The sequence below is a fragment of the Phalacrocorax aristotelis genome, chromosome 6 (assembly GCF_949628215.1).
Source record: "Phalacrocorax aristotelis chromosome 6, bGulAri2.1, whole genome shotgun sequence".
Classification (NCBI taxonomy): domain Eukaryota; kingdom Metazoa; phylum Chordata; class Aves; order Suliformes; family Phalacrocoracidae; genus Phalacrocorax; species Phalacrocorax aristotelis.
This window is the reverse complement of record NC_134281.1, coordinates 29656488-29673959: the sequence shown is the minus strand read 5'-3', so window position 1 is coordinate 29673959 and position 17472 is coordinate 29656488. Positions and strand designations below refer to the sequence as shown.

Below are 17472 nucleotides of genomic sequence, written 5' to 3'. Positions count from 1 at the left end.
TGAGGGCCAGGTTTGCACTGAATCTCATGGAGAAACTTAGTCAGGACATAAGTTTCTGTGCTGTATTGATTCGTTCCTCTGATGTGTGATGATGTGTGTGGAATAGACCATGAGATTGCATTAATAGCATCTTTTGCTGATGTGGCCGACACTTGAGTGGGGCACTCAGCCCAAAGCCCTTCAACATTGGCCATATTTCAATAGACCTGAAAATCAGATCCCTTTAAAGGGTTTTAAGTCCCTCAAAAATCACCTGTGACTTCTGAAAATCTCTAAAATATTAAGAAATTTCTTGACTAAAGAGATTTCCTCCAATGTTCATTCCAAGTGGGGTTGGACAGTCCATGCCAGAAGATTTTGTTCTCTATCTATCTGTGCTGCGCCATACATCGAATATGTCCCAAAAAAAAGGCAACTTCCTCATGCTTCCTTCTCTGCACTGGATTTTCTCTTGGCTTTCGGGCAGTGGATGGGGCAGTGGGGTTGGAGGAACCACCAGGGAGAGAGACCTGGGAGTTACTCATATTTGTGCAGGACTGGGTGTCCGTACCTCCAGCAAGAGCAGTTCTCCAAACAGCGTTTGTGAGGCAAGAGTATCAAGCTGTCTTCCTAAGGTAGAAGCTATTTCTGAACACTGCGAACTGCACAGCCCCCTGGTCTCCTGCCAGCCTTGGTTTGAGTCAAGTGGTAGCTGTAATGCAGGACTGGGACAACTCATGCACTGCCTAGCTTCAGTAGCTTTCCATATAAAAGCTCAGTGACGGGGTCCTCTCTGGCACCTTTCACTACGTGCATCTTTATCCTGTCGATGGTCAAAAATCGCCAGCCAATTCTGATTTTCCTAAATCCTTGCTGCATTTTGGCCACTGCTTTGGCCATGCAGCTCTTCCCAAGCATCCTGACCTCCCTGGAGATGACGTTTAACCACCTTCCTCCCATCACATCATCCTTCTTAGGGCTGTTGGCATCTCTCAGTGCTATGGAGCCATTTCTGTTACGAATTCTTCAGGGTGATAACTCTGTTCACTTGCATATGATTTTTTTCCATAATTTGTGTCAGCTCTTGAGCAGGTAGCCACACTAAGGAGAGTCAAGAGACTGCACGTTTCAGGTATTTTAACACTTTAATTAATAAAGAGTCTTGGGGCTTGATCCTGCAAATCCTTCTCTCAAAAGTGCTTTGTAAAGCTTTTGCAAGTAGTACAAGAGTGATGGAATTGGGTCTGTCCTTTTGAAACATGGTTCATTGTCTAGATGTTGAATGTCTCGTGTATAAATTTCCCCATACAAACACTGTGTTACAGACACATCCTGGTCTTTCACTACACCAGCCTCCTTTTACGTGGAGTTTTTTCCAGCCACCTATTAGTTCTAGTATTTTTTTTCTTTTTTCCTTGCCAATGATGATGGCACCAAAGGCACGGGCTTTGGTCGAAGCTTTGTGAGAGAGGAAAAGCAATTCCCATCTTACCTGCGTGCTTAATGTGACCAGCAGCAAGTGCTTTAGCCTTCTGTGTAAGTTACAACCTCACTGCTGGACCGTTAGATGACAACAGTTGTCTGAGCCCGGGTGGACTGTCCTGCCGCTGGTTGTGGAGGCGTGAGGATGGGCAGGAGGTTCAGAGGGCATCAGTAGCTGTCTTCGGAGCTGACGTGCTCCAGGACTGCCCCAGGCTGATGGTAGGATTGGGGTGAGGGTGACAGACTTCGATTTGCTCTACCCTTCTGCAAGAAACATGAACAGAATTGAGGTTTGGGGTGGGGTGGAAGTGTTGCCTGTTCATAGCAAGTCAGCAAATTCTTGGCCACGGCATGTCTTGCTACCATCACCATGTACCAGGCAGAAGCCAGGGGCTTCTTGATGGTTTTCAGCTGTCTGAGTATCTTGGTCAGGCAGAAGATTGGCTCTTAAATTCTTTAGGATATGGAAAGCAAAGATCAGGGCTTGTTACCTATTAAAAGGAGCCATGCTTATGGAAACAAAGCTTAAACAGAGCAGAAACCTTTTTCTAGTTTCGAATATCTGAAGTCTGAAATAGAAGATGGTTTCTAAGCACTTAAGCTTTGGGTTGGCATGCTTCTCTCCACACCTCAGCCACCAAGACATGTCTGCATTGCTTGTTGAAGCAGGTTAACCATCTCCTCAAGTCTTGAGCAGCAACTTGCTACAAAAACATGTCCAGAGCAAGTGCAGGGACCTGCCTGCAGCAGTGCAGCGTGTGGGAAAGGGATAGGAACAACTGAACCTCCTTGTAAGAAGTTGCACATGCCACAAGCAGACTCACGAGGTCGCTCGGATCGACACTGCTGTTTAACCTGCTTTATTTCTTCCACCTTTGCAAAGTCCTAGCAAATTCTGTTAAAAGTCTAAGTATATGCAGCAGCTGAGGATCTGTAAAAATATAAGCAGCTTACTGTAGCTGAAAATGCGTCTTTCACTGAAGCCATACCTCAGCGTTACTTTACTTTGATCAGATATGTTCAGGGGGGTTGAAAAGAGGAGGAGGGGAAGAGAAGGAAAACTGCTTATATCTGATATGCCGTGCTTAGTTGTGAATGGGTGTTTCAAGGTTTCTTTTTAAAAAAAGGCCAAGAAAATTATTTGGGGCCAAGCTTCTCTTTAGGAGCCTGATGCACTATTTAATAAGCTCCAAGTCATACTCTGTGGCTCTTGGATAAAATTGTGGTGAAGGGACTTTGCAGTCAACCTTCTTCCCTTGACATGCTTTTTCCTTCTGCTAAAGCCCTTCAAGCTGTGCCAGTTTTCCTCCTCGGAGCCTGCCCCAAGCATTGGCCCCAGGCAAGAGCGAGGAGAAGAGCCGGGAAGTGGGAAGAGTTGCCCTAGAGGCTGACAGCCATCCCTGGATCCAGCCTTGCACCATGGCCGGTGTGTGCAGAAGCCTCCTAAACAGCAACCCCAGGGACCAATATCCCAAGGGACCCCTTCGAGGGCTGCCTGAGTGGATGCTCCATCCCAGGCGGGCATGAAGCCAATGCACCAGAGCTACGCCGTATTGCTGCATCATCATCATCATCATCATCACTCATTTAAAGAGCAGGGCTTGCTGGGGGCTGCCGAGATTGAACGTTGGTGCTTTCGGGGCAATTTGGGTGCAGTTTGATGCAATGCTTGTGGGACATATTTGACCTGGAGAGGGACTCCAGGAAAAAAAAAACAATCTGTTTCTTGGCTATTTGACACTAATTTTTCTCTGTATCACTAGTAACTAGAGCTAGGGCACGTTTTGTGACTTTTGGCAACATCTCCTTCAGCCACTGCCCATCTCCGTATTGTAGCTATTGCAATGCATATGCTTGACCTAAAAAGATGATGCATTGATTTTTTTAATTACTGTGAGTTTCTCTTCACCTGTGCCCCCTCCCAGATGCTTCCACCCTCCATACAGCATCCAGCTCACCAAGGGGACATGTCTGGTCGTAGTTGGCAGGAGGAGGCAGAGGCTTTGCCGTTCAAATGTGGTTGAGTGTGTTAGGACAATTTTCTAATGCACTTGGGTTGTGACTGCTCTGGTTCAAGGAGGAACCAGCTATTCTGTGTGCCGCTCTGGTTTAATGCTGTTTTGAAGGTTGGCATTTGGTATTTGGCCTTTTCAGCGGCAAGGGGAAATCCTGCTATTGGATGCCAGCACCAGCCCTTGATGGGAAGACGTTGCTTTGCCCCAACAGCATCCCCCTGTAACCAAGAGCAGCATTTGACCCCAGAAATGTCTTGAGTCACAGGAGTCTGCCCTTAAATTAGATTAAAGAAACGCAAAACCATATGAGTCCTTTTTTTATCTTGGAAGGCTGTGGATCACTACATCATTCAGATGCTGACACTTGTACTTTTTTTCCATGGGACCCCTCTCAGGAGGTGTTATGGGCCAGGCCTCTGTGTGTGATAAGAGGGACCAGGAGTGGTTTCTCTCCTGCTCCAGGACGTTGAGGAAACTACTGAAAGCTTTGAGCAAAGCTCTAACCCGTCCCAGCTGGGAGCAAGGTTTTGCAGGATCTCTGTGTGGCTGATGGATGTGCCGAGCTACTGCAGGATTTTCCATGGTGTCCACATAAATTAAGCTCTGTAGGAACCACTAGAGAGCACAGCTTGCAAAACTCTGGGCTCCTCCAAAATTTTGCGGAGATTCCCACTTTATCATGAAGAAGTGGCCAGGGTATTGGAAGCTCTCTGGGCTTTTGCTGGTGTAGCCAGTGGTTTTTAGGGCGTTGCTTTGGACTCACCGCCAGTGTTCAGCAAATGCCCTTCCCTCTGATTATTCCACCTAATCTCTGTTTGTACTTACCTTTTAAGAATAGGTCTGGGCTGATTGGAGCAGGAGCCACTTTGACTTCCCATGAAGGGCGCGTGCTTGCAGGTGTTTTATTTGCCTGGTGCAAATAGATGTTACTGCACGTAGATGTTGTGGTAGGGAGAGTGAAGAGCAACCTGGAAACCCTACAGACAGATGGAGAGGATGGATGGGTAAACAGATATAGCTGAGAAACCAGTCTGCAGACCTTGGCCAAATACCCTTGAAAAGGTTCATCAATGCATCCAGTTAATTATCTGACCACTAATACTGCTGTTTCCTGATTCCCACAAACCTTCCTCTGATACTGGACTTCAGCTTCAAAACTTAACATTAATTTCTTCCTTTGCTTTCAGTCAGAAGGGTTGGTTTGTTTTTTTAAAAAATTAAGTCTCTCTGCTGGGACCCAGAAAAATCAAGCTTTGCCTCCTCCCCTGCCACGGCCTTTGTGGCCATGGCTGGGCCACGCAGAACCCGGGTTGACTTACTGCATCTCTCCATCCCTTTGTGCATAGCAGGAATAGCAGCGCTTTCCAAATCCTGGCTGCAGAGGTGAAACCTTCAGCCCACGAACACCCTCATCCCATCATCCCCACGTGCACTCAGGCAGGCTCTGCCCTTCTTTGCAGCCGGTTCTGCCGCAAGACACGGCAGCCACCGCTGCAAGAGGTGGCAGTGATCGGCGGTGTTGCATGATTTTTTTCTGCAGCATGTCTTTTCATTGCTATAAGACAGCCCAGGCTGATGGCTGCTCACGAAGCACAAGTATTTTAATTGGCTATCTGGGATAGCCACAGCCCAGGGGAAAATACGTAGCGCTTGCTTGTACTCCAGGAAAATGAAAAGCTTGGTCTGCAGCTAAGGTCAGCGTGCAGTAGAGAACTGAGAAAGCACAGATTTGTTGAGCTTTCTACCAATGTGGCTTTATGGAGGATGTTCTTGGGATCTTTAACATCAGAAGTCCCAGCTCTGGGTCCTGATACTGCTGGGAAACTCTCCTTTTTCAGGCTGAAATGTTTCTCTATTAAGTTTAATTCTGTACATGTTTGGGGAAGAGGAGACAAGGGATGCAGGGATGGGTTTGGAGGGACATGCTGTTTTCTTCACTGTTGGGGAGGAAACCTTCAGGTCAAACATCCAGAAAGCTGGTTAAGCGCTGAGTGAAACTTCATATTGAGCTGTTGTGGCAAAGGGAAAGAAGTCCCAGCTCGCGGGAGCTGCAAAATATGAAAGTTGACAGAATTCAAAAAAGGCCGTGTCTTTGCTTTAAAAAAAAATTTTTTTCCTTTTTTTAATTTAGCTGCGTACGGCTACCCGCTCCAGGCAGGTTACTGCTCGCTTTGCGCTTGAAGATGGCAGCATCAGCATCATCATCTTCATTATCATCTTTTCTTCTTCCTCTTCTTCATCATCACTGTCTTTCAGTTCTTCATCATCATAAACATGCAGAACTGTGAACCTGCTTTGTAAAAGCCAGCCGTACCACCATCGTCATGGACACCTATTCCCTGCACCCACAGCAGTCGCCCAGCAGCATTGTGAACACCAACAGAACGTTTTTTAGGGGAGAAGTTTCCTTTTTTTTAAAAGATTTGCCCACATTCCCAAAGCTGATGCTATTTAAGCACAGCAGTTTCGTGTGCCAGCAGGGCCAGGATGATGCAGAGCACCCCACCAATGACTTTCACCCTAATTACTGTAAAGCTGGTTGAATGAAGAAGCCAGCCCCGGGGCGGGGTGAGCACCAAGGCTGAATCCATACCTTTAGCCAGCGGTTGCTGCCTAGCACTGATCTGTCCACCATTTGTCCACAGATTTGTCACTCAGCAAAAAGGGAAGCGAGTGATTTCTTCCCTCTCGGAATGACTCGCTTCCTCCCTCCTGCTCTGCCCTCCCAGATGGTCTCTGTTTAAATCAGGAGACCCGAGTTTTTATTTCAAGTTCTGTTAATAGTGGCAGCCTCGCCTTGACGGGTCTATTCGCAGGAGGCGTTGCCCTGAACGGGTGTCAGCCCAGCGTGCGCTGCAGGGCTGGCCTGTGGTACCCTGCTCGCCCAGAGGTGGAGCAATGAGCATCCTCCATCGCTCCAGACTTTCTCCCCCCCCCTCAAGCCTTGAAGGTGTGAATTGAATAGCAAACTTGTTCTTCCTGTATAGATATGTTAAAAAAATTAAGTTTTGAGACAAGGAGTTCTCGGGTGTGATTGCTGCAAGAAGCTAGAAAGGTACATGTGGGAACTGAATGATATTCTCAGGTTTTTGGCATTCTGCTTTTGTGTCTTTTAATAATCCCCCTGGAGTGAGTCATATGGAGATGCATTTATTCACTGAGTCGGAGAGAGCTGCTACCCAAAATAGCAGCCATGTAATTTTTTATGATGCTGTAATGCCAGTACGGTGAAGATTGACATCATTTAACAGAGATGCTTTCTGCCTGGCAATCAGATAACCCATGTCAAGCCCAAAAATAAACGTGGGAAGCCGCATGCTCGGTTACATAAAACAGCCGCGAGAGCCAGCCCATGCTGGAAATGCCTTTTTGCCCTTCCCTGCACAGCTGTTGCCTTTTTTTTTTTTTTCCTTTATGCCTTTCTAAACCTTCTTTGCTAATTTTCTTAAGCTAGAGTGTGAGGAGCATTGGGCCAGAGGAGGAACAGGAAAATGGCTTTTCTGGCGTGGGGGTGGGGGGCACACACCTCGCTACCGCTCAGCATTTACTCCGTGACCACCCCAGCACCCATGAGGTGAAGAGCTCCATAGAGAAATCCTAAAATGCATTAAATTCAGTACGACCAGCTCTGAATTGCACATCCTTTCTTCTCACCGACGTTGCCACGCCACCAACTCTGCATTCTGCGCAAACCTCCGAGCAGCCCCCTCGGCCTGGGCTCATGCCCAAAACCCAGCCACTCCTTCCCATCCCAGTGCTCACAGCCCGAAGCGCCGCGACGGCGACGGCAGCGCCCAGCGGAGGGAGTGAAGGCAAGATAAATGCTCAGGTAGGGTGTTCTAAGGAATGGTGAAACTGATTTTCTGTATGTCTTCTCTTTCTCTGCCCTGTGCTGCTGCCACCAGGTCTGCGCTGGTGTCGCAGCTGGTGGGGCGCCTGAGCCATCCCAGGGTGGTGCCGGTGCTCCCCGAAAGCACATGCACTACCACCGAGTACTCTGCACACTTTTTTGCGCTGTTTTGGCTTAAATGCCTCTGCAGTCGGCCCAGCCCTGGTGTCATGCCGTCACGCTGTGCCCGCCACCAAGGGATTAATAAAGATGAATTTGCCCACGCTGGGGTTTAACAGCTTGGGTGAACTTTCCCAGGCAAACAGTGTTTTATAGGCCCATTCCAGCTGGAAAAACTTATTAACATTATCTTTTTATGTAGCACTTCAGAAGAAAACAGGACTCCTGCCACCAGCAGCTTCGGGCTGACATGAATGATGGGTCTTGCAACGAGCGGCAGCTGAGGCTGAAATTTTGTCAGAGCCGCTCAAGCCTTCCAGCTTTGGCTGACCTAACCGGGAAGTGGAAACATGAAGATGGAGCAACGGCCCATCAATACACCTATTGGCATAAAGTAATTATTAAGGATAGTTCTAGCACAAGGTGCGATGCACTGATGCCGCTGTGCTTCCCTCACCCTTTGTGCACCTGTGCAATGAGCATCCCTGCAGACCAGGACAGTTGGGAACATGTCCAGAGCCAGAAATAAATAACTAAATATTCCTGATTTCATGTTATAAGGGAAGTACAGAGGGGGGGCAGGGCTGGGAGGCATCCTAGCTGTTAATTTTTCTTACTATGCCTTTTCAAAGGCAATTTGCAATGGGAGAGCAACTCCTTGTTATACCAAAAAGCATCTGGGCATCGCAGCTGGCAAGGTGGTGGAGGCGAACATGGAAATAAAAAACCCAGGTCTTCTGAGAGCTGTGGGAGGGTATTGCAAAGAGAAAATATTGATTCCTGTAAGACAGTTCCCCCCCTTTTTTTCAGTAAAAACTAATGCAATTTACTGAGAGTTTGCTCCAAGATCTCTCCAGTTACCCCAGTAGAGATGAGAGAGAGAGAGAGACCTTGCTGCTGTTCATGGCTCTGCTCCAACCTCCTGAGCCTCCATCCACCAGGCCCCAGCAGCAGGCAGGGCAATGGGTTAAACCCTCCCGTGCTAAATCTCAGGCTCTGGTTTCCTGTGGCAAGCGTGTTGCTGGCCTGAGAGGACCCTTTATGCTTATAAATATCTGAAAGGTGGGTGTCAAGAGGTTGGGGCGAGACTCCTTCCAGTGGTGCCCAACGACAGGACAAGGGGCAATGGGCACAGGTTGGAACACGGGAAGTTTCACTAAATACAAGAAAAAACTTCTTTCCTGTGAGGCTGCCCAGGGAGGCTGTGGAGTCTCCTCTCCTGGAGACATTCAAAACCCGCCTGGACGCGGTCCTGTGCCCCCTGCTCTGGGTGTGCCTGCTCCAGCAGGGGGGTTGGACAAGATGATCTCCAGAGGTCCCTTCCAAACCCTACCGTTCTGTGATTCTGTGATCCGGGTTTTTGCAGAACTGGTGCTTCTTTTAGGCAACCACGTCCCTCTGCTCGCCTGGGCAGCACCACAGGTGATGGCCAGAGGTGGGGTGCAGGCACTTGCAGAGGATCAATGTCTCAGCCTGTTTTTTTTACATCCATCGATGGATGGATGGGGAAGAAGGATGTGGGCAAGCCAGGGAAGTAGGGATGAGACAGAGCAGACGGGAGGCACAACGATTATGAAGAAAGCAGTCCTGAAAGATTTGATCTAAAGCCCCCTGCTCCAGCCCAGCCTCCAAGGAGATGGCACAGAGAAGCACAACCCATCTCGCTGTAGTTGTCTGCTTGTACCAGTGGTCTCTTTAACTTGTTCTAGCTCTCTTTGCACATTTTCTTGTGGCAATATTTTTAAAATTATTTTAAAATAATAAAGATTAATGTTTTTGGCAAGACCCCACCTTTGCACTGGACTCCTGAGTACGTGTCTCAGTTTGCCCATCTCTTGTTGCTCTGCACTGTCTGACCATCCATGGTAAAACACGGGGCGCCAAAGTACAACAGAAGCTGCCAACACAACTGCAGCGCCGATAAGACAGGAACATTTGTTTGAGGAACATCATCTATTCCCAAAATAAAGAGATGCAGAGGAAGCATGCAGGGCTTCAAGTGCATTGTTATATAGCCCACAGATCAAAGTGCTTTTTGTGTATCCCAGCTTCAAGACCCTCCAAAGGGTGAGGGAAGCAGAAGGTGTCTTTGTTCCAAACTACTCCAGTCGCTGCATCCTGATGTTCCCCTAACAGTAGTTCGAAGAAATTCAGCGCTTCACTGGCGAGGCAGGTAATGGTTTCTGCTTAATGAATATCATAAACACTGCTATCATAAACAAGGACATCAGGGCTCCTGCATCTTTTATTTTCTTAATCCTAACTTCCACAGAGGAAAAGAGAGGTGTCAGGGAACAGCTGGTAACAGAAACATACTCCATCCTTTCTCTTTCGAGACTTAAGTAAAGTCCAAGAGAGACCTGTTTTCATTAGTGAATTAAAAAAAAAACAAACCCAACAAACCCAGGATCAGAAGTAGTCATACTTAAAATGAACTTTTGAGGATCTCCATCTTCATTGCAGGAATGGATTTAAAACAAACAAACAAAACACAACACACAGCCCATGCCACAGAATAACAGACCCTGAAATAGCCCAACTGGAGCAGGCTGCTGAGAGCCTTTCCAGTCCACTTTCACTTTTATACCAAAAAGGAGGTGTTCCAGTTATAAAAATCAAAATAATATAATAAATTTATAATATATAATAAATATATAAACTGGATAAATCTCACAGTGAAGAGTTATCCCTTAGTTCAGAATTTCCTGGGGGGCTGCACACCAGCGCAGCGGCCAGTACCACCCGAGCCCCAGCTCGGCGCCGGACGGCCTTGAACTGCTCCTGCAAAGCTGCTTCCCTGCCCTGCGAGAGCCAGGCTGGGGCTACGCGCTCCCAGCCCCAGAACTCTGAGGTTCCCCAGCAGGGCTTTCTCCTGCCTTTCAAAGACCCTGGGCAGCAGCGCCGCATGCCAGGGCACCGACCGCTTCTCCAGGTGGTAACCAGGAATTTCCCCTCGTTAAGGTGGCTAACGAGGACAGGGCAGCACTGGTGCAACTACCACGGCCTTGCTAAAAAGCAAGGCAAAGATAGCAGGCTGGGCAACTGGGAAATTAGCGTCAGTTTAGCACAGCTTGACCAGAATATTTACATTTTATTAAATCTTTACAATCAATTATAATCAAGTACTCAATTATGTACAGATTATGTACATGTTAGCCCAGACTTTTACATCACAGTACATAGTTGCCCTTAGAAATATTGTATACACTTAATCACCAGACAGTAAAACCCAACAATAGTGTTACAGCACCTGTTATTAGACATCTTTCATAAGAAAATATACGGCTGTAAATTGGCTGGCTAAAAAAAATCTTATAAAATCTGAACATACAATATTTCATTCACAGAATGGGTTTTTTATTCTATGTTCTGACTGATGCCTTTTGCATAAGATGTCCTGTTTTTAACCTCTCAACATACACTTACTCACACCTAACGCTACGCCTTCAGGTACACTGGCAGGAGGTGGAGAACCAAAGCTGGGCTCATTTTGAAACTTCATTAAGAAACAATAAATGTAAACAATTGAGAAGATTCCTTTACGATCAAAGGATAAATTAATTGGCTGATCTGAATTAGATGGCGCGGAGTAAGTGCTAGTTCCAGCTGCAACTCCTGAATTCTTCAGTGTTCAATACCATACATGTAACTGCACAACACCATACAGAGAAACAGGCGATTACTGATTAATGATGTACAAGCAGTATTCCACATGGAGGGAGCAGACTTCTGAAAACCTGGGAGGAATGCTTACTCCCCTCTCCAAAAGGTTTGGGTTTTTTGATGAATACATTCTTTTTGCTTTTTAAGATGTCAGTGACAGAATATTGTATCATTTTCAGAATGATATGAAAAGGTTAACTAAAGCCTATTTCCTCATAAGGAAATATAAGTGAAAATAACCTGAATAAAGCTGCCCCCCCGCCCATTTAGTCCTCTTTCCAAAAAGGTCAACCGTACCTGATTCAGTTCTGTAAACAAAGCTATGGCTCTAGTGATGGTTTCAAAGGTAAAGTAGAACGAACTGAAACAACAACAACAAAAAAAAACCAACCCAAAAGGAAGGAGGCAACAGTCATCTGAGGTAGGCCACCACCAAAAATGATGCTTCAAATCCATACGGAGCTCTGGGATCATTTGAAATCCCTTAGAAAGAGAGCTGATGTCTGCTGCTTTAGCAGTAGGGGTGGAAAAAACAGTTTAATAAAAATGAGCTCGTGGTGGCAAGGAAAGTTAATCTTTTAATAAAATTTTACATCTACACCTAAATTTTCTGCAAGTAAAAAAAGAAAACCTTTAGTTGTTATATTGACAGTCTTAACAGAGTGACCAGAGGGCTTCTATAGCTATAAAAATAATTCTATTTCCACCAAAGGAGCTAACAAGTATGAAGATGTAGTCCATGTCAAAGAGCATGGCAGCAAAAACGCTCCTTTTGTGGCACTAAGCACTGACCCATCAGAGGAATTATCAGAGTGAAAACTCTTGATCTGCACCTGATGGTTTTGATCCTGCAGCTGACTGCACTTGGCCACGTCGCTTCGAGCCCGGACGCCACCAGGGGAGCGCAGCATCCCTCGGGTGCGGAGCAGGGCTCCAAGTGACGAAGGACACTTAAAAGGCTCCCACAATCAAATTCCTTACACGAAGAAACTCATGTAACAACACATAAACAAAAAAATCCTCAGCTGAAAACCCCCATCTGCTTCAAGCCCTACTCATTCAGTCCAAGCCTCCATACAGTTATTTGTGCAAAGGAATAACTAAATTTAAAAGCTAATTTATTTAAAAAGGACACTTATTCACTATTCAGCTACTGCTTCATTTCCTCCTCAAAATTACCTCCTACTCTAGTGACTTAAAGTTATCATTCAGTTTATGGATAATATTCTGATTGACCGTCATGCTCTCAAAAGGTGCCTGTGCATTTTGATACTCTTGAAAACAAGTGTCATTAATGTATACAACATTTGCCTGGGATTTCTCTGTTCATACTGTACAGGAGTATACATAAATACATACAGTATGGCTGTACTAATTAACAGTTGCATATTCAGCACGCATAATTTCACCAGCAAAATGAAAGGTGCAATTCAGACTGGGGCGCTTTTTTTTTTTTGTCCATTTTAAAGATGAACATAAACCTTCATTTTTAGCCTGGTGCAGCATATAGGCAGTGTTAACTTACTCTTTAATATAAAACAATTCTTTGAACCACAGTTCACTAAAAGCAGTTTATATAAATCAAGTTAATTAGTTTTTGGCAGTTTCTTTGGACACAGTCAAAACATCTCTTGGTTGTTTAAACATCCCCATTTTTATTTAACTGATTTTTTCGTAATAGGGATAACAGATGAGGACTCCCACTTACCTGTACTGAACTCCGGAAGCCCAGAGTCACATACCAGTCATCCTTGCAGTTCACGCCACTGTACTTTGAGCTATGGACCCAACAGCCAAAATAGTTGCGCTTCACTACTGGTACTGGCCTCGTTGCCTTAAGTATCACACGTATAGAAGTTGCATATAAAAAGAATGACAACAAAGTCAAGCTGTTAGAAGTCAAACTTGTAGAAAAAGGAAGATTTTGTTATAGCTGATCTAGATCTGCTTAGTGTCCTTTCAGAGAATATTGCCAGTTTAAATTCCGTATCTCAGGGTAGACTGAGTTTTTCAACCTGGAAGGACAAAAGAGACATCTGCAACTCAACCTTGTCCACTTCACCTTAACCTTGAGCCCAACTTTCATAACACACCAAGAACCTTTATCTTGTATACTCCAAACAAGCAAGTCTCTCAGTTTGCCTGAAGGAACCTGCTTACAAAGTACCCATTGCCTTTGGTTTATACGGTTTCTCTAGTTGAAAGCAGAGCAGAAGGGAAAACTCGCATGTCATCGTGGTCGTTCTTCATGGTAACAGATGGAAGGAGTGATGAGCAACACTTACGTTTCACTGTGATATGTCACGACAAAAACCAAACTGCTTCTAGCTGTCTCTTAAAGACACAACAACTGGAAACACGATTTCACCTGCTGCTATCAATGAAGGCTTTTAACTCATTAGAGATCAGCGAAACCACACCTTTGTTCCAACAAAAACAGTCGCTGACCTACTTACTGCCTTTGAGCGCTCTCATCAATAACCGCTACATGGTATGTTAACCCCACTGCGTTCAACTTTTGCTTTCCAGAGACCAAGGGAGCACGACCTCTCAGAGCCTGGAACACAGAAGTCGGGCTCGCTCCCTGAATGAGCCTCCAGGGTTACAGCACCATGCAGTGGAGCCAGACAAATGCTTCAATTGCACGTTCCCATTTTCAAACAGGAAAAATTAAAACAATACAAAGAGCGCGTGCTGGATTTCTATGGTTATTTCCAGGTGAAACCTGGTTGCTCATCACAATACTGAATATGTTTTCTAGTTCTCAGGTATCAGGACCTCTCACTTCTACCCAGAGAGTTCACCATTTGTTTACTAACAAATAAGTTATTACTGTAAGTCATAGCTCATCCTTTTCCATCATTTCAAATGCTTCTATATCTTCATTCCAGTCTGCTAATATGGATTCCATAGGTTGTCCTTTATTATCCCAGTTAACTTTGGAATTTGACTCTGTCTCCGTCTCTTGTTCCTGAGGCTGGTGATCCCCTTGCGTACATGCTGGCTCCGGAGCACTAGCCTCAGCACTAGCCTCATCGGTTCCAGGGACGTAGGAATCCTGATTTGAAATGGAAATGCTGTCACTGTCTGCATGAGCAGGAGATAAAGAATCAGGGTCAGTAACATCAAAGTTTTCTCCTTCTTCAGGCTCCTCACTGACTGCACCAACATCCTGAGACACTGAAGTAGCTTCTTCTGAATTCTGTTTATGTGAATCATTTTCAGAAAATTTCTGGTCCATATTCTCCATTTCCAAGTCTTTGAGAGGAGAGAGGAAAAAAAAAAAGTTTGGAAAAAACCTTAGGAAGGCAGAATTTTATGATGTATTTCAAGAGCAACGTCACTTCCCTTGGCCTTATTTCCTCAAGGAAGTGCAGACTTTCCATTGATATGGAAATTTAATGTTATTAAGGAACATGTTTTACAGAGGGAGGGGAGGGAAGACATTTAAACACATTGTAAACACGGGCAAACAATATAGTGAGACCAGTTTTGGTTCCTCAAACTTGAATGGTGATTTCTGGGTCAGTGCTAGTTACCTTCCTTCAGTCTTAAGCAAATACCCACTGCGTGCACTGAAGTTTAATAGTGTATTTTAAAGCACTCCCAGATCCACCAGGATCCCACTTCTAGGCAACTGGGAGACAGAGTTTCATAAGATTACTGAACTGTGAATTAAAGAGAGGCAAAGCCTCCCTCATCACACCCCCACTCAAAGCAACTAATTTACAACTCAAGCAGTGAGTTAGCCTGTAACTTCCCAACAGCTGTCCGATCTAACCATGCAGATTTCTTTGGCGTTTGACATTTATACCTAGCACACAGGACATTAATGTTTCAAGACTCCTAGGGAGTTTAACGGCATACACCATGTTTAACACGGGATACTTACTGCTATCAATAATGTAGTTTGGAATCATTTTACCTTTAAAGATTGTTGCTGGGATTCCAAACGGAAGCACGAGGAAGAGGGGAAGAAGCAAATATGCATTACAAATTCTCAAATGCAGAGCCATCTTTTCTGTTTAGTATTTTGTAAGAGCATCTTAACCATAGTTATAAACAGAAGGAAATTGTAAGGAGCTCTGAAGAAACAATGCTAGCTTTCGGCATATTGCTTTTGCAAATGTGCAGAAATCAAATGCTGCCGCTAGTAGCCACTGGTTTTCTAAAGATACTTGTTCTTACATACTCTGCTTGGACAAAGCAGCGCTAAGAGAGAGGCTTACAAAAGGAAAACCTAGAATTTTCTGCCATATGCACATATTTTAATTGGGAATGTATTACCTTGCAATTTTCTTGTATTATACAAGAAAAACTGCAAAATTACTGAGATCAGCAGCCTTATTTCTCAGGATAACCACTTCCGCTTAGATAGGCAAAAGAACTGTAATAGTTGTCTCTTTCCTTTTGGGTACCAAGAATGTCACTAGGGAGCTTGATAACAGATGCATTTACAATGTAGGGCACTGGAAACACACTATTCCTGACACTACTTCAAAGCAGATTATGACAAAAAGGGTTCAGAAGGAATCCGAAAGGCTGTATTTTCTCATTAGTCAAACTGACATTTAACTTATGATCAGCTTTTTTGGATGTTAACGTTAACTTGGAGTGGGGGGAGCGGATAATGACACATCTCAGATAATGGCCTTCTTACGAAAAAACTAATACCAACATCAAACAGAAAACTAGAGCTACCAAGTAACACGTTTGCACCTTTGGGTAGTGGTAGAAATCATTATTGTACATTTCACATTTGCCATGGCACAGATGGAAGCTAAATTTGTATAACTAACTAAATTAAGGTAGGTAATCTTACCTCTGTCTTTTGCTTTATCAGAAAGGAGCACCTCCACAGCCTCATACTCCCGGATTGCATCCAGTAAAATGTTTCCTTCCTTGTTGAAGAGGAAGAGCATGGGAATTGTGATATCATCGGTATTCTTTCCATCGCCAGCCATTTGGAAGAGAGGAGCTGTGTCACTACTGCTTCCCTCGTTGTCATCTAGCCAGATGCACACAACAGGAAAGGCAAACAAACCAGGCCCGTTAGATAAACGGGCTATAACTCTGAGCTTCAGCAGACTTCTTGAGCAGCTTTCTACTGCCCAGTCAGTTAAGATGATCCCAGGCAGAGAGTAGAAAGTTGGTAGTAAAAAGCAAAAAGCCAACTTCTGTACTTGTCTTCCTTAACATTTTTATTTGTATCTCAAGTCTTCCTCAGCAGTTAATAGATAGCACTATTTCAACACTCAGTGATCCTTAAAACAACAACTTCTAATCTGCAAAAACAGTAACAATCACCCATCCCAGTTTGTTTTGCTACACTTTCTGCACAGAACCAGACAAAACTAAAACATTTCTTCATTTTCTGAAAGCATAATTTCTGTGCTGGAATACTGTCATCTCAGAGAGTTTAACAGCTTCTTGTCAGCTTTCCACTATCTTCAAATCTGTAAAATACAGGTTACATCTACACAAACAAAGAACTTAATTTTATTTACCAATAACAATGCCTCCTATTGCACCAGCTTTTTGAATGTTCCGTGCCTTTTCAGCAAACATACACTGGCCTCTTTGCATCAGAGCAATTTTCTCTTTCACTGCCTCAGGGTTAGTGATCTCTGAGCATCCATTATATGGCTTAATGGTTGCAACAAATCCTCTTGTCTGTTTAGAAAAACAAAAACAAACAAAGATAATTAGAGCGCTAGGTTCAAGCTTGCAAAAGATCCCTCAGCATTTTCCTTTAGTCAGTTAATCTAATGCATTTAGTGTTATCTTCTGCCAGTGCAGGCAATCTTTACCTTGAAGCTGTTGCTCCAAGAAGAGAAGAATGACCGAGTGAAAAATGTAATTCTTATACTCAGTGTATTTTGTCTATACCTGTGACCTCCTGCCTCTGGAAAATTTTATTCTGTCAACTGCTAGCCTGGAACTCCTCTTTTGGGCTGCATCTTGCCCGAAGTCATTGGGTTTTCCTACTGCTTCTAGTAGAGACCGTTGCCTCTGTGATATTTCCTTCTTCCATCTAGAGACAGCCTTTTATAAAAGCTTGCGCAAAGAACAGCCTACTCTAACTATAAAAGGGTTTTGCTAAAATGCAAATTTATGGCTGACATGGTAGGAAAACCTTCCCTTAAATTAACATCTCTTAGCATATGCCCTGCAGATTATATAAACTTGTTTAAAAAAAAATATCATACTACGTATGCATTTTAAAACCTAAATCATGACTAATGACTCAGGAGCAGAGCACAGGCAACAGACTGGTAAGCCACTCATGTAAAAGAATCTCACTGCTGTCATTCTGTCATTGCT

The 17472-nt window shown here is 44.6% G+C and overlaps 1 protein-coding gene across 1 annotated transcript in view; it reads right to left on the bottom strand.

Moving 5' to 3' along the window:
• Nucleotides 1-10556: 10556 nt before the first annotated feature.
• EDEM3 (ER degradation enhancing alpha-mannosidase like protein 3) overlaps nucleotides 10557-17472 on the bottom strand; it is a 34608-nt gene continuing 27692 nt past the window's right edge. Inside the window, exons 18-20 of the mRNA XM_075096781.1 lie at nucleotides 16656-16821; nucleotides 15971-16156; nucleotides 10557-14406 (exon numbers count right to left, since the gene is read on the bottom strand). Coding sequence (XP_074952882.1) covers nucleotides 13988-14406; nucleotides 15971-16156; nucleotides 16656-16821 — 771 coding nt within the window. The 3' untranslated portion in view covers nucleotides 10557-13987. The remainder of the gene's footprint in view (nucleotides 14407-15970; nucleotides 16157-16655; nucleotides 16822-17472) is intronic.